Genomic DNA, 24,390 nt, shown 5'->3' on the forward strand with positions numbered 1-24,390 from the left:
GAAATATATAAAATTATTAAGGGGCTTGTCAGATGCTGAGGAAATGTTCTCCCTGACTGTGGAATCTAGGGGCTAGATTTTCAGTTGTCAGTGAATGGGAGCGCACATTGAAAATCAATTTCCCAAAAGATGTCACTCAATCTCGACACCTCCAGAGGCATCACAAATTTCAAAGGGAGGGTGGGAGTGGGGAACTGGGAACCTACATTAAGTCGTCATTGAGCTCATTAAAAGACTTGAGAGTAACTTCTATATTGTCAATCAGGAGGCACAGGGAAATTGCAGTGGCTGAGATATATCATAAATACAGTGGATGCACTGTTCAACATACTTAAGTGGGGAATATGCAGCTGCTCAACCAGTAACAGAATTGCCACGACTAGAGCTGAGAGGCTTACATTTGTGAATAGTGAGTGATTGGGCCCTTGAGAAGTACATGAGGCTGCTGGCATCACCTGGGCAGCTAAGTTTGGTAAAGGAAAGAGCAGCAGGTAAGGGGGAATGGGAGCAGATGGACAGAGTGCAGGAGAAGTTTCAGCAGATGTAGCCGCATGGTCGAGAGGAGGCCAGAAGAGCACAGTAAGGTTCATGACATTAAGCTTACCTCTGAAGATTCAGCTAGCTGTAGCTCAGTACTATAGGAGACTTTGCCTATTCAGGCAATTGGTTGTTAACTGCATGCTGTACAACATGACGATAGAAATAGGCCTGGAGCTGGATTAAAAGGAGGACCTAGAACATCACTCTTCTTTGGAAGAGGACAGGGGGGAAAATGAAGGAGGTTATTGTTGAGATCCTTGTGTCCAGACATTTGATAAAGATTGCCAAGGGCATCCCAGGCCTCATGATGATCAGCAGGCTGGCATGATCACAAAGGTAACCTTTGTGCCTTTTGAGAGGTGGATGGCCTCCTCATCAGCATCGCCACCTCCCCCAGCCCTTTCAAGACATTCTTATCATGCTGAATGAGGCCACCAGCCAGGATGCAGTTGGCAAGATTCTCTGTGCCATCGCAGAGACTGACAAGTCCAAGGTGAGGAAATGACAACGCCAAACCCAGCCCTGTTGACCTTGCAAAGTCCTCGTTACTAACATCTGGGGGCTTGTGCCAAAATTGGGAGAGCTGACTCACAGACTGTGGCAAGCAACAACCTGATATAGTCATAATGATAGAATTCAAATCACTCACGATCCTGACTTGGTAATATATCGCCGTTCCTTTACTGTCGATAGGTCAAAATCCTGGAACTCCCTCCCTAACAGCACTGTAGGTGTACTTAAACCTCAGGGACTGCAGCGGTTCAAGAAGGCAACTCATCACCACCTTCTCAAGGGCAACTAGGGATGGGCAATAAATGCTGGCTTAGCCAGCACAGCCCACATCCTATAAATTATTATTTAAAAAATTGGCTCTCCAAGGTTTTGGCCATTCTGTCAGTGCTAGAGCTCATGCATTCAAACTCCTGGGCCATGATGGAGCAAACAAGCTGCATGGGGTCCTCCTTTGACTGCCCCTCGCTCCTCAATGCCTCAGGGATCACTTACATTCAAGATCTCATATGCTTCTGATGCATTTGATTGAGTGTGGCATCAAGAGGCCTTAGCAAATCCAGAGTCAATGGGAATCAAGAGGAAAGCTCTCTGTTGGTTACTTAGAACAAAAGGAAGATGGTTGTGGTTGTTGCATGTCAATCATCTCAGTTCCAGAACATCACTGCAGGTGTTTCTCAAGGTAGTGTTCTAGGTCCAACTACCTTTGCTTATCTTGCTGTCCCTATAAGGTGCTTCCCCACTGGTTGATGAAAGCCTGCTGTTCTTCATTTAAGTAAACTGAAGGTGGTTTCACAGGACCAGCTCGAGCAGCGGTTACCCTAGAAAGTCTTCCTTCTGACTTCACCATCTCCTCCTTGGAGGGAGTACCTTGGGCAGACTGGCAGCGGTGTTGCCGGAATAGCCATGGTGGGAGGACAAATGCTGTCATCCTGAGAGGGGGCATCAGGTTCATGCACCAGGGATCCACTTCCCCTGGTTGGCAATCTTGGTGTCCTGGTGGAATGGTGAACAGTGCCATGATGGCAATCGTCTGATCTGGAGTCTTCAGTCTGAGTTTCTACTGCAGGTCTACGATGCTGGGTGGATACTGCTGATACTGAAATGAAGCAATAACCATTAGATGCTGCAGTGTGATTGGTTCCACAGGTGTGCTGGTGGAGGTGGCCATCTACATCACATTCAAAAGGATGGGTTTCAAGGTCTGTGAACATCTATGTGTTAATTTGGTGCCGGACTCCTTTGTGCTGCTTGCCGTTGAACACAGGCTGTGCTGTGGGGTTTCCAGTGCACTAAGCATTTGACTGTGTGATCAATCAGTGTTTGGTTCCTGGCCCATTCAAGCCCTCACTTAAATTCTCTGCTCATCTGTGCCCAGTATCTTACCATGTGATGTTGTACAAAATAAGTAATGGCATGATGGGAAAAACTGGTCAACTATGTGGTACAATGTAAGAAAAGCTGACTTCGCATGACCTAAAGCCTGAATAAGATCAGAGAAGGTCAAGCTGTTCCAAAATGCCTGAGATCCGCAAATTCTGATAAGACTAACTCGCCATAACCCAAGGCAGTCTAAATACAACAAGATAAGGGCAGGAAGGAACAAGTCTCCTCTGACTTTTTAATATTCCATCAAAGGACAAAATAATGGTATGAGTGATGAGACAAAGAGTCCTGGAAGGTCAGCAAGACGACGCCTGTTTTATGATATTGCTTATGTTTGTACTTCTGATCAAATTCCTGACTAAGCTGTAGTCACGTAATCCTGATTCTGATAATGTATAAATACGGAGCTGATTCTCTGTGAAAGCACGGACTTGAGTAGGAGTTGAAAATTGCCGAGTGCTGGATTAGATGAGGAAAGGTGTGTGGAACTCGGCAGCTTCACGGACACCTTTTCTCGCCTCATTAAACAACACTCTGTACAATTTCAAAGTGCTGGCGAGGATACCATGGCCAGCTGGGCGGGCAGGGCCTAAACATGCCGGCAAAGGTAGAATTCTGAGATTGGATGCCCTTTAAAAAGTCACATTAAAGATTCCCCGCCCCCTCCATGGAGATCAGGGCACATCTGCAAGGAGATTGGGACCCCCTCTCAAGGAGATTGGCACTCCTGACAGACAAGGGCAACACCCCCATCCCCCACTTCCAGAAGGGAAAGCACCCCACATCAGGGAAAGATTGGGGCACCCTCCAACCCCTACCCCATGCAAGAATCAGGGTGACCTGACCCACCTCCCCACACCCATGCCACAGTCTCTGCCCCACCCCAATGCATGCACAATCCTCCCCAACAACCATTGGGCACACCCGCACACATAAAGGGAAACCAACAATGGGGTCCCCAGATAACCCAACCCTGCCACTGCCAACCCAGCACTGCCCCCAGCACCCTGGCAATGCCTAACTAGCAGTGCCAGGGGACAGTGTCAGGCACTCCCAGGGCTATACAAATAAAAACATTATTTTTATGCTGTGAGAGTTTTCTGAGGTGTGGAGCAATTTGAATAGTTTTTGAAGGATTTTGTAAACAGATAATATTCTTGCTGGTTAGTTTTATATTTTATTGGAAGGCTCCAAATGCGTATCAAGTATGAAGTGATCAGTCAGTGATGACTTCACAAATGTATTATTTTGTTGCTTTCTGCTGTTAAGTATGTGTATGGTGTAATGGAGATGTGAAAATAGGCCTTGTCCCCATGTTATTGTTTTTTAATAGATTCGTAAGTACTAAAGGGCAGGATGGAAAAAGTCATTTGATCACTGAGCTTTTTAACTTTCTGAATCATTTACCGTTAATTTATGATTTACCACCACCTAGTGGCTCGCATAAGCAGTTTCCCAATTTATTTTGTCAAGTGCCTGAATGAGAGTTCCCCAAGTATGTTCAGTTTGTCGATAAATACATAAATATTTTTCAAGTATACTTTTGAAATGGTAGTTTGCCAGTTCATGCCAAAGTTGTGAAACATTCATTCGTCATCCTTTACATTTTTTATGTGACAGTCCTTGAGTCAGCTTTTTGTATCGGATATCAAATTAGCTGAATATCTGCTGTTGCTGCTTTGAATTTCTGCAATTTATTTCATCCCTTTGAAAGTTATTTCAATTCCCTTTGACAGTTCCTCATTTTAATCAGCCTTATTATCTATAGTACAATTTTCCAGGGTATGGAGAGAAATTACAGAGATTGGGGATTATGTGCTTTGGGACAAGGATAAGACAGACTTGGGAGGTTTTGTAAAACAGAGCTGTAAAACAGAACCCTATAGAATTGGCAGATGGAGAGGACAGAGCGAAGGAATGAAGGAACAGTCAGGAAATACTAAGAGCCAATGGGGAATTATTGTACAATGCACAGAGATGATCAAGACTTGAGCTTGGTAGATCAGAGGATAGAGCCACAGCTTGGCTAATAAGAACATAAGAACTAGGAGCAGGAGTAGGCCATCTGGCCCCTCGAGCCTGCTCCACCATTCAATTAGATCATGGCTGATCTTTTGTGGACTCAGCTCCACTTTCCGGCCCGAACACCATAACCCTTAATCCCTTTATTCTTCAAAAAACTATCTATCTTTACCTTAAAAACATGTAATGAAGGAGCCTCAACTGCTTCACTGGGCAAGGAATTCCATAGATTCACAACCCTTTGGGTGAAGAAGTTCCTCCTAAACTCAGTCCTAAATCTACTTCCCCTTATTTTGAGGCTATGCCCCCTAGTTCTGCTGTCACCCGCCAGTGGAAACAACCTGCCCGCATCTATCCTATCTATTCCCTTCATAATTTTAAATGTTTCTATAAGATCCCCCTCATCCTTCTAAATTCCAACGAGTACAGTCCCAGTCTACTCAACCTCTCCTCATAATCCAACCCCTTCAGCTCTGGGATTAACCTAGTGAATCTCCTCTGCACACCCTCCAGCGCCAGTACGTCCTTTCTCAAGTAAGGAGACCAAAACTGAACACAATACTCCAGGTGTGGCCACACTAACACCTTATACAATTGCAACATAACCTCCCTAGTCTTAAACTCCATCCCTCTAGCAATGAAGGACAAAATTCCATTTGCCTTCTTAATCACCTGTTGCACTTGTAAACCAACCTTCTGTGACTCATGCACTAGCACACCCAAGTCTCTCTGAACAGCGGCATGCTTTAATATTTTATCGTTTAAATAATAATCCCGTTTGCTGTTATTCCTACCAAAATGGATAACCTCACATTTGTCAACATTGTATTCCATCTGCCAGACCCGAGCCCATTCACTTAACCTATCCAAATCCCTCTGCAGACTTCCAGTATCCTCTGCACTTTTCGCTTTACCACTCATCTTAGTGTCATCTGCAAACTTGGACACATTGCCCTTGGTCCCCAACTCCAAATCATCAATGTAAATTGTGAACAATTGTGGGCCCAACACGGATCCCTGAGGGACACCACTAGCTACTGATTGCCAACCAGAGAAACACCCATTTATCCTAACTCTTTGCTTTCTATTAATTAACCAATCCTCTATCCATGCTACTACTTTACCCTTAATGCCATGCATCTTTATCTTATGCAGCAACCTTTTGTGTGGCACCTTGTCAAAGGCTTTCTGGAAATCCAGATATACCACATCCATCGGCTCCCCGTTATCTACTGCACTGGTAATGTCCTCAAAAAATTCCACTAAATTAGTTAGGCATGACCTGCCTTTAACGAACCCATGCTGCGTCTGCCCAATGGGACAATTTCTATCCAGATGCCTCACAATTTCTTCCTTGATGATAGATTCCAGCATCTTCCCTATTACCGAAGTTAAACTCACTGGCCTATAATTTCCTGCTTTCTGCCTACCTCCTTTTTTAAACAGTGGCGTCACGTTTGCTAATTTCCAATCCACCGGGACCACCCCAGAGTCTAGTGAATTTCGGTAAATTATCACTAGTGCATCTGCAATTTCCCTAGCCATCTCTTTTAGCACTCTGGGATGCATTCCATCAGGGCCAGGAGACTTGTCTACCTTTAGCCCCATTAGCTTGCCCATCACTCCCTCCTTAGTGATAACAATCCTCTCAAGGTCCTCACCTGTCATAGCCTCATTTCTATCAGTCGCTGGCATGTTATTTGTGTCTTCCACTGTGAAGACCAACCCAAAAAACCTGTTCAGTTCCTCAGCCATTTCCTCATTTCCCATTATTAAAACTCCCTTCTCATCCTCTAAAGGACCAATATTTACCTTAGCCACTCTTTTTTGTCTTATATATTTGTAAAAACTTTTACTGTCTGTTTTTATATTCTGAGCAAGTTTACTCTCATACTCTATCTTACTCTTCTTTATAGCTTTTTTAGTAGCTTTCTGTTGCCCCCTAAAGATTTCCCAGTCCTCTAATCTCCCAGCAATCTTTGCCACTTTATATGCTTTTTCCTTCAATTTGATACTCTCCCTTATTTCCTTAGATAATAGACCAGATAAAGAGCCAATTCCTAGCCAGCAGATCAGATTGGCTTAATCGACAGTCACTAGGACAAAGCTGAGACATTATGAGGGCAGGGATAAGTCAAGGGACAAAGCAAGCATAGTGCAGGATCAGATCTGTGGCTTCAGTTGCATATCAGAGGGAAGAACTGGACAGTCAAAGGCCGGAGTTAATATAATCGTAAGCCAAAGGTGGCTAGTGCTGCAACCAGTGGAATAATAAGACAAACAAACAGCAGGAAAATCAAGAAATGAGCAAATGGACAAATAAAATATCATGAAATACAGAAAGGTGCTTTGAAAAAATGTTAGACAGAATCAGAAAGCCAAAGAGTAAAGAGAAATTAAATTGTAATACAGATTGAAAAGATAACGAGGCAAAAGTGGAAGAAATGATAGATATGGCATAATAAGTTTAAAAAAAAAAGAAGCAAAGAGAAATCAATGGACCAAGAAAGTAGGCAGCAAGGGACGGTTTCCTCCAATTTTGAGACTAAGTGCATGGTGGGTGGCTCTGGCAGTGCCTGTCCCACCAATCAGGAGTGCAGGATCCTGTGCCAGATTCTGTGTTTGGAACATATTTAATTATGCACGGGTAGGTTCCCCTGCAACTTTCCTCCTGGAAAAGGCTAGCATCTTCTCGAGTAAGTTCCTCAATTCAACCACTATCCCCCCGCGGCAGGTGATTCGCCCGCCCGCCCTCAGCTGATGGGTTTGAAAGTTTCGGCGCCATATTTAAATACCAGTCCACCACACTCGTATCACTCTCTCCAGCCCACCTGTCTTCACCAAACCGTGCAAGATGTCAGCAACCCAGAGGGAAAAGGCTAGCATCTTCTCGAGTAAGTTCCTCAATTCAACCACTATCCCCCCGAGCCTATAACCTCCGAGACACCCATTGCCCACCTGGACCCCTACTCAGCACCCCTGAAGTCTTCATCTATCCTCTTCCAGTAAACAATGCGGTATCCCTTCAATTGCCATGCTCCTAGGATTTTATTGCAGGCTTGTCACGGTCCAACTTCCCTCCGTCTGCCGTCCATTGTTTATTTTCTTCACTACCTCATTACCCTGCTGTCTACCATCGTGAGCCCTTACCCTGCACCGCACCCCCCTCCTTGCACCGCCCTCTTTGCACATTGCCCGCCCCCCTTGACTTGGTCAGACCACTTGCTCCCCTGCCCACTTAACCTCGCACACAACCCCTGATTGAATTTCAGACCATGGCTGCACGAGTCCCACAGCACAATGCTGTCCAGACAGACATTGTTGGGTGGCACCAACGGGGAAGAGACCCCTGTACTCCCAAACCCAAGCACAATACTAAACCAAGACGGTGACATAGGAGGGTCCATGGGTCCAGCAGCATGGTGCTTTCCATAAAGATCTCCTTAGCATGAAGATGGAGACAAGGAGCAGCCTGCCCCACAGAGTGGTGAACAGTGCATCAGGAGCAATGCGGCACTATGGCAGAACGGATTTGTTGTATTTATCTTGAAGTCTCTGGCGAACTGAAGGTTGTCTTGGGTATACCACTCTTTAGCAATCGAGTTTGTCACTGAAATAATCTCCCACTGGTGTGCCGCAAGGTTGGAAGACCTGACAGGACATTGGACAGCTTTTTAATGAGCAGTCCCCCTGAGATGCAAATCAAAGGCATCTACCGGCGGGATGACCACCCCACCATTAACCCGCCATTGGGAGAATTGTGACATAGTTTTACACTGGTGGGTTTCTGACTGTGCTCTCACCAGATTTTCTGCACCCACCTGGACCAAACCCACCATAGGTGGGTTGAGAGAATTCTGCCTAAGGTCAACGATCAGATAGAACAAGATCCAAAGGAAAGAGGTTTTTTTAAGTGCATGTTTTTCATTACAGAAACTAATAGATCCACTTTAAACATGACTTTATATAGGCTAGAGTTAGTCATCCTTGTTAAATAATTAACTAAAGTTTAAAAGGTTTCTGTGTCATTGAGTAATATGCCACATGAATGATTTTTGTGTCATTAAAGTTTCAGCACAATTGGAGTGGGAGCTACTATGGATTCAACCAGAAGACACAGTGTAAGGAGTGTACCATCAGATGGAGGTTGTTCCATAGAGTATTCCATATCTACTGTGGATCTAAAATGCTTTAAATTGAACTGGATGGACCTCATTCAGCAAAACAAAGAGAAATGGAAAGAATTGGCAATTCAAGGTGTGTGGAGGTGATTTTTATTTTGTGTCTAATCATTCTGTCCATACAAGCACAACCCTTTTAAGGTATCAGATTGCTACCCCAGCAAATCATGCCCTTTAGATTCATACCATAGAACCATAGAATCCCTACAGTGCAGAAGGAGGCCATTTGGTCCATCACCCACCCTCAAAAAAAGCACTCTACCTAGGCCTGGTCCCCCAACCTATCCCTGTAACCCCACGGAAGAATTATGGCCAATCCATCTAACCTGCCCATCGCCAGACACTCAGGGATAATTCAGCTTGGCCAAACTGTCTAAACTGCACATCGCTGGACACTAAGGTACGATTTTGCATGGTGAGTCCACCTAACCTGCACATCTTTGGGTGATAAGAGGAAACTTGAGCACCCAGAGAAAACCCACGTAGACACAGGGAGAACTTGCAAACTCCACACAGTCACCCAAGGCCAGAATTGAACTCATGATCCTAGCACTGTGAGGCAGCAGTGTTAACCACTGTGCCACCATGCTGTATGAACATCCAGTACCCTAGATGCCCCATAGCAATCTATGAAGATACCATTGTTACCTTTAACTATGTTGAAGGATATTTGCTTTATCAATTTATTATCCTCACCTGAGGGTGGCTGAATCTTGCTAGGGTAAAATTCCAAAAGTGTCAGCTTCCCTTCACTACATGGTCACACATGCTGAGGGGACTTAGAGAGAAAATACCAGCAGACTGAGCAAGGAGAGTGTCACAAAGCGTCACAATTGAACTCAACACTGTCCTCACCTGAAGTCCACACCAAAGCGCTCACTAGCAGGGGTCATGCTTGCTGCTTTACTGCACCCCAAATTCAAAGATATTGGGGATGAAACTGGTCTTTTGTGGTCCTGCAACATGAATGATAACAAATCGACAGCTGTATTTTACAGCTGCCTGATTGTTTTCTTCATTGAAGTCAGCAGAAAGAGTCTAAAAGGAGCTGACAATTCCTTCTTCTCCATTTTGCATCATTACACAAGACACACTTTGCCCCTGTTGAGCCAATGGCAATATCCCAAATGTCATCCCAACCGGAGACCACAGAGCAAACCTGGAGCCTTTCTTATCAGTATAGATAATCAGACAAGCTAGTTACCCACCAAACCATTGGGGAACACTTGAAAGAGGATCTTACAAGTCAGTTGAATAGATAACTGAAACTAAACAGTACACATCTCCTGCATCACTGAAAGTGACTACAGGCTGCCTTCATTTGATTGCTTAATAGTTTGTTAATCATTAAAAGCAAATCACAAATGAGCTGTGTCCAGCAGCAAAGGAGAAATTTTGTTCAGTACTTCAGGTCAGCGGATCTTGTGAGCACTGATATATATTTAATTTGTGTGGAGTTTCAATTTAGTGTTTTATTAAATCCTAATGGGTTGGTTGGTTTTAATTTCCTTGACACTGGTTTATGGGATCCCATGAGTAAGTGACTAGTTTGGTCATGATACATCAAGGTTATTGCTTACTTTTCCTGGAATAACCACTAAATCAGTGGGTGATGTAATGACGTACGTCAGATTATTGTTTAACTTAGGTGTTATTAAGACTCAGACAATAAGTGACTAAAATTACCAACAGGATGGCAAAGAATCTAAACACTGAGCTGTTATTAGAGTGCATGCCTGGCCGACTGTGTGAGGCTGTGCCCATTTTGACAGCGGGGCAATACATTACGGGCACCAAGGTATTGTCCTTGTGCAGCTTTCCACTGACAACATTTGATGGCTCAGAAGCTGACCTTTCCCAAAAAGTTTCTGATGGTATTCTTATGACAATTTCAAGCTATTGTCGAATCCTCAGTCAATTGCCAATTGGATTAAATCTCTCAATTCAGTGCAATTCAGTGAGTTGGTTGACTTGGAGGGACTCGATCCTAATAACAAGACATCCGTTTCCTGCCTTTAATTTACTCTTCTGGTGACTTAAAAAGAAAATGCAGTCTAATAGGATAGAAAAAAGATAAACTTAATGAAAACCAACGTTGCACTAGGTCTGGATTCAATAGTTGATAGGAAGAACTGATACTTATAGTTAATATTCCACAGTATATGAGGAAGGCTAGACTTTCAGATTTTCTGTCACAAACATTGACCACTAACTCCCGCCAATCTTGCCCTAGCCTATCTAACCTGGCCCAATAAATGGGGAAATGTTCTATTCCCTAGAATTGACATCCCTCAACTTGATGAATACAAAATTCCCATAAAATAAACAGACAGAAAATCTTCTCATTTCTATTGCTAGTTTTCCAAAAGGAGGCTGTGTAATAATTTAGTAAATGAAAATACAGAGGTGAGGAAATTGGCCTTGAATTGAAAACTGGCACAAAGCGGGCAGCATATTAACAATGCTTCCTGGAACCTGAAGCTCAACGGAAATTAGGCTTTAGGCTTTATCTAAATAAAACTCGCAAGCTGTGGATACAGGCATTCGAATGCTGCTGATCAACTCAGCTCTGTTATGAACTAAAGATAGTCTGGGGTTAAAAGCCAAATGTGAGAGGAGTGGATACAAGCTGACATTGTCCCACAGTATTGCAGTGGAAGTAGGAGGAGTACCACTGCAAGGTTCCACATTAGGATGAGTAAAAACAAACAAAAATAAACAACATCAGTACCTGCAATGGTTCCTTTAAGGATCACTGGTTAGGCCACTGTAGATTCAGGAGAACTGAATAGATCATGTGCAGTGAATGTTCTGCAGTTTTTTGCCAGATCATAGAAACAGATCACAGAACCCCGACAAAGCAGAAGGAGGCCATTTGGCCCATCGAGTCTGCACCGATAATTGATTTGGAGAGATGAAGAGCAAGATTTGGGATTACAGGAATGATCAATTTAGTGAGGTGTTTGGTTCATGAGTGGTCATATTGGTGGGATATTATTCCAGTTGAAATTATTGATTTAGTATCAGAACTTTAAAAATAGTTGGTGTGGCTATTGTAATAAATATTCCCTTTTTCCTTCTAAAAACCATTTTTGCAAAATGCAGAAGAAAGAACAAGGCAAGACACAGACGAAAACAAGAGTGATGATGATAGTGTCGAGGAGCCAAATCGTGTAGCAGTGGCTGACAACATTAAGAGAGAACATGATGGACAATTCTTCGACAAAAACACTTCTCCGTCTAAGGCACCTGACAACCAGCATTCAACAGGCCGACCAGCTGCCAGTAGTCCTACCCTGCAAAAACATCTTCACACCATCAGCTCTGATTCCACTGTTTGGGAAAATGATTCCAACCGAGCAGAGACTCTGAATCAGCACAGAGCATCATGGAATGGTAACTCCCATTCACTGATTAGGTAGTCAAATTTTAGGAAAAATACATAAATTATCATTCAGCGTAGTTAGACATGGCTGTTGTTTTCAATGTCAGGGATCAGTAACTTCTGCTTGGTTCCTGATGGCCTTAGGGACAAAAGATGAAGATTAAAGGGATTAACAAAAGGATGTTAAAACCGGGATGCAATCACATATTTACGTATTTTCCTTTCCCTGCTTGCATCAGATAGTGCATTAATATATATGGAGTGGGCATCAATTCTCAGAAGTAACAGGATATGAGAAATGGTTTTATTCATGCCTTACTAAGTATGTCAACATAGAAAACAAATAACAGGTTTCTGGGAATGGCTGTGGTAATATTGATATGATATTTGCTATTTATTCAGTAAGATTGTGGCAGTCGGCATGACATAATGATTTCCTGAAACATTGTTGAGGGCCATAAATATTGCTCTTGTCTGATTTGGCAATTTAAGTTAACTTCCTCCAATTTAGTATGGTCTATTTATGCTTGCATTGTAATTACCAAAATCAAATTGTGTGATTGTTTTACTGAATTTCTCCATTCTGTCTGTAAGTGAGATCCTGACCTCTCTAGTTGTGATTTTACTGCTTTAACAGCCCTATGACCTTTTCATCATTTGGCTCCTACATATTCAAGCCGAATTCAAAAGATATTTCAACAGTATCTTGCTCTCCACAACACACTGGATCTGGTGTGAATAGTAACTTTAAACTTTAGCTATTTGCTTTAACTTGCCTGTTGCTCCCATCCATTATCATCCATTTATTTCTCCTCTGTTACGGAGATACATGCGTCGACTTTTAACTTTGGGACAGTTTTAGGCAGATGGCCGTTGGTGCGAGTTGGAAATTCACCCAGTGCTCTAAAAGGTGGCCTGGGCTAATTTAACATGCAGACCCAACTTAAATCCCAAAAGGCAACATCCCAGGCAGGATATCAGTCGGAAAAAATGGAAGATCGCATGGCCTGGAACCTGCCCACTGACCACCGATGTTGTCCAGTAAATGGCATGCAGTTGGAAAGGAGGGGGGGATCTATGGCCAAGAAGGCCTGAGCTAACTCTGTGGGACCCAAAGGACAACAACACATCTCAATCCTGCGAAGAAACTAAAAAGCCTGACTTGTTTTAACCTTTTCCGACCCTGGATCAGAAGACCCCCTTTCTTTGTCTGGGGGTTGGGCTACTGTAGCTTCCCACTCAAGCTGCTAAGCAATTACTTAACTGATGTATGTGGCTTATTATTTTCAATGCATGCATCATTAATATTTTTTTATATTCTTCAGCCATGTAAATGCTTTATTTCTCATAGGACAGATCTTATGTGATACTTTTCAAGCTGCTACGCGACCACATGCCAGTGCATCTTAGCGGGAGTAGTTAAAATTGAAGTTCATTCCCAATGAGGTCATCACCATTAAACATTAAAAAGGATCTTCTGACATTAGGTGGGTTTCCTTGTTGCCTGCTTAACTAATTCTCAGTGGCTTCATGGTGGGGAAGTAGGTGGCATGTTTTTAACTGGCCACCCACCAAACCGGTTGAACTAAAATTGCTCCAGATGTGTAACTTTAAAAAAAATATTTTTATACCAAAAGAATTCAAATTATAAAACAATCCAATAGAATACAAACAATTTGTTATTTTCTATAAAATAATAATAATAATCCCAACCTTCCCCCCCCCCCGCCCCCTCCCAACCGACCCCCTGTTGCTGGTCATTAAGTCCTTAAAGAAGGTGATGAACGTCTTCCGACTGGAACAGAACGCTTCCTCTAACCCACTAATGGCAAACTTAATCTTTCCCAGTTTCTAAAGCGTTCCTCAACCACTCCAAGGCTTTAGGCGGAGCCGACAATCTCCATCCAAGTAGGACTCGTCTCCGGGCTATCAGAGAGGCTAAAGTCAGGACATCTGTCTTCCTCCCTTCCAGGGGCACCGGCGAGTCCAACACTCCAAAGACGCCACCAATGTGCATGGTTCCAGTCTGACCCCCACAATCTCTGGCATAATCTCAAATAAGGAGACCAAAAACTCAGATAACTTAGAGCAGGACCAGAACATGTGTGAATGATTCACCAGCCACCCCAGACAATGCTCACACTTGTCCTCTATTCCGGGGAAGAAGTCATTCATGCACGCTCTAGTCAAGGGCTCTGAATTACCTTAAATTGTATCAGGCTCAGCCTGGCCCAACTCCACCTCCCACTTCCCCTTGAAGTTAAAAACTCACCACTATTCTTAGAATTCCCCTTATACCAAAAAGGGCCGACATTCTAAATGGTGAAAAGGGATTCTCACTCCCTGACTCCGAATGCAGGCTTCGGTGGGTGCTATTCAGGTCAAACTCTATTTTCAAGTTATCCCCCATTATAATCCATACCTTCACCGAAGATTTCATCTACTTACCACTTAGTAGCATCGATCCTGGGTCCCGCATTGCTAAGTAAGTAAAGTAGACTTTAGGAATAAACCACTGTTTCAGGTTAAATTAAGTTATTTTATTATTATATTTCTTCTTTTAAAAGCTGCAATCACTTTCTTTACAGAAAGGTTAAAAGATCTTGCTTCTGGATCCTGCTGGTTGGTTGAAGGAACCTTCAGGCCCAACTTGACAATCGATCTTCTTTAAAGTCTGTTCTTCTTTAGATGTATTCGCTGGTTAGCTCGGTTGCTGTGTCTTGTCGATCGCATGTACTGAGCTATGAGAGCTGACTCTGCTGGCTATCTCTGAGCTGACTCTGTCTCCTGTTTGAACTCTAGTCTTCCTTAGATGTATTAGCTGTTTTAGCTCAGCTGCTTGTCTTATCTTTCCCATGACCAAGCTGACTAAGCTGAATATGCTTGCTTCTCTTGTTCCTTCTCTCCTTCACTCCTTTGAGTTCTGGTTCTGGTCTTCTTCTGCTAGTTCCTGCTCTGGTCTCTGGGTTTATATTCTCTTTCTAACAGTTATTAAGATTTTATGACCTTATTGTAAAATAACTATTATTCCACTTTGATTGTATGAAGTATCTTTGATCTAAACATTCTAATACAACTAAGTATTCATTTTGGGCATGGCCTCAGCCCTCAGATCTGATTACATTGTCCTTTGTGATGTTCAATGTTCCTTTGTGATGTTCAAGAATGCTTTGGTTTCAAGAGGTGTTACTTTTAATTCCTGTCATTTCTATAGTTTTATTTTGCAATTGTGTCCCCAGCTCATAATTTTGACTTTGATTTTGGCTTTTAATTATGTTTCTCGTAGACAGGTTGACTCCAATTTTCTTTAATTTACCTGATATTAGCAACATTTCACACCTAGAATTGTCACCATATTCAACTGAACCTCATCCTTTCCTTTCCAGCTGTTTACTAAGAGAGTTAATTTCAATGAAGGTGTGAAACATTGATTTTAGCTGTATGCTACAAATTCACTTGGTTATAACTTGAAAGACCTGCCTGTTTTAAACATTTGTCACTTAATTCAATTGAAACCTTCAACAATGCTTTTCCAGATGCTGACTAATATAGTTACTTTCAATGAAGGTGTGAGCCATTGTTTTTAGCTTAATACAAGAATCCTGTGTGTTTGCTAAGCCTGCTTGAGAGAAAGAATCTGCGTTTTATAATCCTGCTCTTTGCAGCTGCTATTAACCTTTCGTGGGATCTTTCCCTGTATCCTCTCATGTTTCTCTTAGACCAGATATTGCCAGACTTTCATGTTTCAAATGACACATTTTTCCATATTTTCAATAACACCCTTTACTTCCAACGGTGCCCTCCCTATCTCCAATAACCCAATATCAGATATCTTCCCCATCTCATCTCGAGATAGCATCCTGTCCATAAGTGTAGGTTCCAGTAACCGAGGGAACGAAGACAATTCCTTATGAACAAAGATTTGCACCTGCAAATACCTGAACGGTCCTTTGGGAGTTGAAATTTCTCCACATTTCCTCCGGTCCCACAAACCTACCCTTCACAATCAAATCCCTGAGCCTCTCGATCCTCTCCTCTTCCAAATCGTATGCACTGCATCCATCCCAGATGGCACAAATCTATAGTTCTATTGATTAGTAACAGTAATGACATTGCTGCCAATTTAAAATGCTGCCTAAATTGGTTTCAAATTCTTAGAGATGCCACCACTACTGGCATCATAGAGAAGCTGGCCGGAGAGAACGGGGGGGAGGGGGGTGGAGCCATAATCAAACCTACACAGGAAGTGCCCTCCATCTGCCCCCACTTCAGCCTTGGCTCCTTCAACCACCTCCATACTTTCTTGATGTTCGCCGCCCCGAAATAGTTCACCAGATTGCCACTCCCTCTGCAGGAAAGCTCTTTGAATCCTGCGAGTCTTACTCTTCCAGACAAATGCCGAGGTTAATTTATCAACCCTAACTATAAAAGATTTAGGGAGGAAGATCGAACACAAATAAGAACCTCGGTTTTAACTGCACTCTCCCTGCTAGGGACAATAGAAGGAAATCCCATCTCCCATTTGTGTAACGTAACGTGCTTTTCATTGCATTGTGTGGCTATTTTCAAGATGTTTATTTTTTAATACATTTTCACTTCCTCAATGAGATGCTCTTTGTATGTCAAAGAAAGAAAGACTTATATGGTACCTCTTGCAACCTCAGTATATTTCATAGTGTTTTACACCCAATTAAGTACTTTTTTCCTGTATTTACTGTTATAATTTAGAAAATGCAGCAGACAATTTACACCCAAGTTCCTATAAACAGCACTGAAATGTTACTAAATCACCTGTTTTGGATATTGATTGAGGGATGAATATTAGCCATTGTACCGTCTACAAGATAAACTGTAGCAGCTCACCCATGGCTCCTTTGACAGCACCTTCCAGAACCGTGACCAGTATCACATGGAAGTAGATGAATGAAAACATCACCACCTGCAAGTTCCCTCCCAGTCCACACCATTCTAATTTTGGAACTATATTGCTGTTCCTTCCGGTCCCTACATCAAAACCTCAAGGCTCCTTACCTAACTACACTGAGGTGTACCTACACCGCATGGACTGCAGTGGTTTAAGAAGGTGACTCACCATCACCTTCGCAAGGGCAATTGATGATGTGTGGTAAATGCTGGCCTTGACAGCAAGATCACATCCCAAGAACAAATAAATAAAAGGACACCAGGGGAACTTGTTCTGATGACAGAATAACTCCAGCGGTGGTCACACTCGGCAAAACTAAGGTTTATTCTTGTTCGCCATGATGTGCAACATTATCTCCCTAGCCTGGAACCATCGGGAACTCTGGCATAGTTCTGCATCACAGTATTTAAGGCCCCACTAGGGGCTGGTTTAGCACAGGGCTAAATCGCTGGCTTTGAAAGCAGACCCAGGCAGGCCAGCAGCACGGTTCAATTTCCGTACCAGCCTCCCCGAACAGGCACTGGAATGTGGCGACTAGGGGCTTTTCACAGTAACTTCATTTGAAGCCTACTTGTGACAATAAGCAATTTTTATTTCATTTCATTGATGAGCCTCTTTGGGAGGGCCTCTGCCCGCTAAATACGGGAATTTGTGCTCCATGAATCCCATGAGGTGATGAATTGATGATCGCCTGTAGGGATCATGGGGGTTATACTACACCTCACCCCCTAAGTCTGTTTCATTCCTGTCAAACAGGTGACCTTTGCTTCCTCAAGGAGCGCCTGACTGCCATTGATGCAAGTTCGTCATCAGTACTGGCCACCAGGGGTAGACCAGTTTCTTTGGCCTCCTGAGTCTTCACTGTCAGGGGAAACGGCCCTACGATTTCCCGTCGACTGTAGCCCGACGCCGGAGACAAGCGCGACTGGGGTTTGAGATTTGGCTTCAACTGGAGCAGGCTGCGTATCCTAAAGGTTGTACAGGTGCTTTTTAAAGACTTTTTCTTGGACATCACCTTTATTGGAGACAGGTCCCACCTCCTTTAATATGGCTCCAGGGACCAACTGAAGCTGTCCCTGACGTTTCACGAATGTACAGCATCTCCTGACTTAAATGCTCTCTCCGGTCTCATGTCATCCTCATTTCTGTTATGATTCTCCTGTTTAGACTCCACCTTTCCCACCAAATTAGGAAATAGCACCAATAGCAGGGGCGACTCCCATCATGATATGGGGTGCGGAGCGATAATCAAACAGAAATTGAGCCACCCTTGTCTCCATGGATCCAGTTGGTTGTTTCTTCATCCTGTTTTTGGAGGTCTGTAACGCCCACCCAGCCAGACCATTGGACGATGGGTGGTACAGCACCATCCCAATGTGTTTGATGCCATTCCACCTCAGGTGCGCCTGGAATTCACCACTAGTAAAGGCAGTCAGAGACTAGGATCTCTGATATGTCATGAATACAAAAGCACTGCTGAAGTTTTCATGCCGTCAGAGGGGTGTCCTTCAATCCTGTGTTCAAGCCTTAATCTGTTTTGTAATCTGCAGATAGCAGTATAGCTTCTAAAGGTTTTAAGGCCATGGTGACCTCTTCCAAATGGGTCAGACTTGTGGACAGCATGAGGCAACTCCAGGCGCCTGTATTGGCTATTCGTGCTCCAAGGGCGATGCTCGAGAGAGTATTCATTAGCTGCCAATAACAAGGCCCAATGTTGGATCCGGGGTGAAGCAAGGGAAGGAATTGCTCTATCCTCTTTGAAAAAGAGAAGGCGGTGCCGTAGTCGTATTATCACTGGACTGGTAATCCAGAGACCCAGAGTACTCTGGAGTCCCAGGTTCGAATCGCGCCACAGCAGATGGTGAAATTTGAATTCAATACAAAATCTAACGATGACCATGAAACCATTGTCAATTGTTGTAAAATCCCATCTGGTTCACTAATATCCTTTAAGGAAGGAAATCTGCCATCCTTACCTGGTCTGGCCTACATGTGACTCCAGACCCATAGCAATGGGGTTGACTCTTAACTGCCTCCTCAAGGACACAGTAAGAAGTCTTACAACACAAGGTTAAAGTCCAACAGGTTTGTTTCGAATCAGTAGCTTTTCCTTCCTCAGGTGAATGAAAAGGTGGGTTCATTCGCCTGAGGAAGGAGCAGTGCTCCGAAAGCCAGTGATTCGAAACAAACCTGTTGGACTTTAACCTCGTGTTGTAAGACTTCTTACTGTGCTCGCCCCAGTCCACCGCAGGCATTTCAACATCCTCAAGGGCAATTGGGGATGGACAATAAATGGTGGCACAGCCGGCAACGCCCACGTCCCATGAACAAATAAATAAAAACGGATTGTGGACTGTCACTAACACAAAATGCCAGCCATAACATACTGGTGGAATTTGTTCCCACCAAAACTGCAAAACTCCTCTATTCAATTTGAGAGTAATGCCGCTCTGCATCCCACAGGGTCCTGCAAGCGTAGGTAATAGGTCTTTTCGTGCTATCATCCCAATAGTTCAAGAGGAATGTTTCCACCCCATAAGCAGAGGTGTTGCATGTCAGTGTTGGCTCCTTCTTAGAATTGTAATGGGATAGTATATGTGATGTCAGCAGTTGATGCTTTACTCTTCCAAAGGCTTTTTTAGTAGCAGATGTGGTGATAGCAGCAGAGAGGCCAAATTTCGTATGAATTTCCCATAGTAATTTATCGATCCCAGGAAGGATTTCAGTTCTGTCATATTTCGTGGGGTAGGTGCCTCCTTAATGGCCTTGTCCTTGTCGTCCACAGGGTTAAGCCATTCTTGCCCACTCGGTACTATACGTAAGTTACCTAACTCGCCTGAATATGCGTTTTTCACATTTAAGGTGTAATCCTTCATTTAAAAAATTTCTCAAGGCCTCCTTCAAGTTTGCTCCATGCTCCTGTTCCCTGCAATTAATCCGTCATCCAGATCTAGGTATACTGCCATCTGGGTAATCCTTAGAGGATATTCTTCATGATACGCTGAAATATGGCACATGCTGATGAGACTCCAAAAAACAGGCACATATATTCGTACAGGCCCTTATGTGTGTTAAGCATGATATATTTATGAGATGGTTAATCTGGTTCGAGCTGGAGGTAGGCGTGACTCATGTATATTTTTGTGTAGGTCTGGCAGACAAATCCTCTATGTTGACTCACAAAGTCAGGTTTCAGGACGGAACAAAGGGTGCAGCCCACTCCAAGAACTACACTGGTCGTATTACCTAGAGATTTTTCAACCACGCCAAGCTCAGTCTCCCCCTTCTCGAGTAATAAATATGGGCGTGATCATGCGGTGAAATATTTTAGCGGGATCAATATAGATCCTGGCCTTTGCTCTTTGTATTTTACCAATGTCCTCTCGGAAAACCTCTGGGTATTTAGTAAAAATATCATGTAATCCTCCACTCTCCAATTAAAAAATTTCCAACCAGTCCAGTCAGACCTTCTGGTGTCAATTCCTGCTTATGAGACTTGGTCCTGATCCTTGCATGACTATGAGAGGAAGTCAGGCTGACTGCTGTCTATAAAGTTCCCGAGGTTATGGTGGTCCCCATAATTTCTAGAGGTTCCTTCGTACATGTGGCTAGTCTGTCTCTGGTATCTCTTCGGTTTAAGGGCAGAATACCTGTTAGGAGGTGATTGAATGTCTGTTCACCAAGACAGAGAAGGCAGCTCCTGTATCTACCTTTATCTCTAACAGGTGACCATTCACAAGTAGCCTTATCCTTATTGGGGTGACTTTGATCATTATGATGCAGTTCAACTGCATCGTCCCTTCATCTGCAGGCTGGTGTACCTGTAAGATATGAGCCTGAGTTTGTTTGGGCTTCTTGCTTGGCTTCTTGTCTGGGTGGTATGTATATTGCTGATTTCGGCAGCCTTGCCAAGGTGATGTCCTTCTGCAGCACTTAGAGCAGTCCATTGGCTGACACTTGCATTCCTCCGGAGAGGCTTCTTGGGTAGACCTGGGATTCTGTTGTTGTTTCTTAGATCGCCAGGGCATGCCAATGGAATATTGGCCCAATAATGGGCGATGCAAGTCGGCGTCTTCACCTTGACCAGAAGGTTCTCTGCACAAGATCCCTCTCCCCAACCTGGGGACATTGCTGTCAGATGTCCCTTGAAGTTTCTGAGCCCCTTTTTCAGCGTTCTCCAGGGGCGAGAGTATCTCAGCGACCCTTTTCAGGTCTAGGGTTGGGCTCCGCCAGTAATTTCCTTTGGGTTGTGACATTATTAATCCTACACACCAGTCTAGTTCAGCAGGGGATTGGGAATCCTGAATTGTAGCTCCAATACAGAAGAAGTTGTGTAGTGAGGTCATGAGTAAGGTTTCAAAGTTGCAGGAGTGTACCGGCAGGAAGGAAGGTGGTTTAAAGTGTGTCTACTTCAATGCCAAGAGCGTCCGGAATAAGGTGGGTGAGCTTGCGGCATGGGTTGGTACCTGGGACTTCAATGTTGTCGGAGACATGGAAGAGCACGGCGAGGAATGGTTGTTGCAGGTGCTGGGGTTTAGATATTTCAGTAAGCTCAGGGAAGGTGGTAAGAGAGGGGGACGGGTGACATTGTTAGTCAAGGACAGTATTACGGTGGCTGAGAGGACATTTGATGAGGACTCAAATACTGAGGTAGTATGGGCTGAGTTAAGAAACAGGAAAGGAGAGGTCACCCTGTTAGGGGTTTTCTATAGGCCTCCGGAAAGTTCCAGAGATGCAGAGGAAAGGATTGCAAAGATGATTCTGGATAGGAGCAAAAGTAACAGGGTAGTTGTTATGGGGGAACTTTAACTTTCCAAATATTGACTGGAAACACTATAGTTCGGTTACTTTTGATGGATCCGTTTTTGTCCAATGTGTGCAGAGGGTTTCCTAACGCAGTATGTAGATAGGCCAACGAGAGGCGAGGCCGTATTGGATTTGGTACTGGGTAATGAACCAGGACAGGTGTCAGATTTGGAGGTAGGTGAGCACTTTGGTGATAGTGACCACAATTCGATTATGTTTACTTTAGTGATGGAAAGGGATAGGTATATACCGCAAGGTAAGAGTCATATCTGGGGGAAAGGCAATTATGCGATGAGGCAAGACTTTGGATGCATCGGCTGGAGAGGAAAACTGCAGGGGATGGGCACAATGGAAATGTGGAGCATGTTCAAGGAACAGCTACTATGTGTCCTTGATAAGTATGTACCTGTTAGGCAGGGAGGAAGTGGTCGAGCAAGGGAACCATGGTTTACTAAATCAGTTGAAACACTTGTCAAGAGGAAGATGAGACGTGATGGTTCAGTTAGGGCGCTTGAGAGTTACAAGTTAGCTAGGAAGGCTCTAAGGAGAGAGCTAAGAAGAGCCAGGAGAGGACACGAGAAGTCTTTGGCGGGTAGGATCAAGGATAACCCTAAAGCTTTCTACAGATATGTCAGGAATAAAAGAATGACTAGGGTAAGAGTAGGGCCAGTCAAGGACAGTAGTGGGAAGTTGTGCATGGAGTCAGAGGAGATAGGAGAGGTGCTAAATGAGTATATTTCGTCTGTATTCACACAGGAAAAAGACAATGTGCCAGAGGACTGGAGGATAGCAAATGTTGTCCCCTTGTACAAGAAGGGGAGTAGAGATAACCCCGGTAACTATAGACCAGTGAGCCTTACTTCTGTTGTGGGAAAAGTCTTGGAAAGGTTTATAAGAGATAGGATGTATAATCATCTGGAAAGGAATAATTTGATTAGAGATAGTCAACAGGGTTTTGTGAAGGGTAGGTCGTGCCTCACAAACCTCATTGAGTTCTTCGAGAAGGTGACCGAACAGGTGGATGAGGGTAAAGCAGTTGATGTGGTGTATATGGATTTCAGTAAAGCGTTTGATAAGGTTCCTCACGGTAAGCTATTGCAGAAAATACAGAGGCATGGGATTCAGGGTGAATTAGCAGTTTGGATCAGAAATTGGCTAGCTGATAGAAGACAAAGGGTGGTGATTGATGGGAAATATTCAGACTGGTGTCCAGTTACTAGTGGTGTACCAGCAACGATCTGTTTTGGGGCCGCTGCTGTTTGTCATTTTTATATTTGACCTGGAGGAGGGCGTAGAAGGATGGGTGAGTAAATTTGCAGATGACACTGAAGTTGGTGGAGTTGTGGACAGTGCAGAAGGATGTTACAAGTTGCAGAGGGATATAGATAAGCTGCAGAGCTGGGCTGACATGTGGCAAATGGAGTTTAATGCAGAAAAGTGTGAGGTGATTCATTTTGGAAGGAATAACAGGAAGACAGAGGGCGGAATTCTCCGCTCCCACGCCGGGTGGGAGAATCGCGGGAGGGCCGGGCGACTCACGACATGCCCCCCTGGCACCCCCCCGCGATTCTCCCACCCCCCGCTCGAGGAATCGCGTGCTCGCCGTTTTTCCCGGCGATTCTCCGGCCCGGATGGGCCAAGCGGCCTGACATTCCCGACCTGTTCATGCCGGCGGCAACCACACCTGGTCGCTGACCAAAGTTTTGTTTGTGGCTTGTGGGGGGTGGAGAGGGGAGTGAGCACCACGGCCGTGCTCGGGAGGGGACTGGCCCGCGATCGGTGGCCACCGATCGTCGGGCTGGTGTCTCCAAGAGACGCACTCTTTCCCCTCCGCCGCCCTGCAAGATCAAGCCGCCACGTCTTGCGGGCAGCAGAGGGGAAGACGGCAACCGCGCATGCACGGGTTGGAGCCGGCCAACCTGCACATGCGCGGTTGACGTCACTTAGGCGCCGCCGTCGCGTCATTCACGGCGCGCTGCTTTGTCGCAAGCGTCAAGACCCGGCGGCAGAGATTTATGGAACGCCGCTCCTAGCCCCCCCCCCCACCCCCCGGGGAGGGGGGGTGAATAGGGTGCCGTGAAACTCGGCCGAGTTCACAACGGCCTTCCCGATGCCGCGCGGGAGCGGACAATTCTGCCCAGAGTACTGGGCTAATGGTAAGATTCTTGGTAGTGTGGATGAGCAGAGAGATCTCGGTGTGCATGTACATAGATCCCTGAAAGTTGCCACCCAGGTTGAGAGATTTGTTAAGAAGGCGTACGGTGTGTTAGCTTTTATTGGTAGAGGAATTGAGTTTCGGAGCCATGACGTCATGTTGCAGTTGTACAAAACTCTGGTGCGGCCGCATTTGGAGTATTGCGTGCAGTTCTGGTCGCCGCATTATAGGAAGGATGTGGAAGCATTGGAAAGGGTACAGAGGAGATTTACCAGGATGTTGCCTGGTATGGAGGGAAGATCTTACGAGGAAAGGCTGAAGGACTTGAGGTTGTTTTCGTTCAAGAGAAGAAGGTTAAAAGGTGACTTAATTGAGGAATACAAGATGATCAGCGGATTGGATAGGGTGGACATTGAAAGCCTTTTTCTTCGGATGGAAGGAAATTTGGCAAATTTGCAGAATTGACTGGATAGCAGGAAGC

General features: G+C 44.4%; 1 protein-coding gene across 4 annotated transcripts in view; it reads left to right on the top strand.

The window, feature by feature from the left end:
* The window catches only part of pde1a (phosphodiesterase 1A, calmodulin-dependent), a 725,115-nt gene that overhangs the window by 667,587 nt on the left and 33,138 nt on the right, over positions 1 to 24,390 (top strand). For all 4 annotated transcript variants that reach the window (XM_038789235.1, XM_038789236.1, XM_038789237.1 and 1 more), the window contains 2 exons: positions 8,528 to 8,715; positions 11,745 to 12,035. In XM_038789235.1, the coding sequence (XP_038645163.1) occupies positions 8,528 to 8,715; positions 11,745 to 12,035 (479 nt within the window). The remainder of the gene's footprint in view (positions 1 to 8,527; positions 8,716 to 11,744; positions 12,036 to 24,390) is intronic.

Source organism: Scyliorhinus canicula, chromosome 2 (assembly GCF_902713615.1).
Source record: "Scyliorhinus canicula chromosome 2, sScyCan1.1, whole genome shotgun sequence".
NCBI classification, from domain to species: Eukaryota; Metazoa; Chordata; class Chondrichthyes; order Carcharhiniformes; family Scyliorhinidae; genus Scyliorhinus; species Scyliorhinus canicula.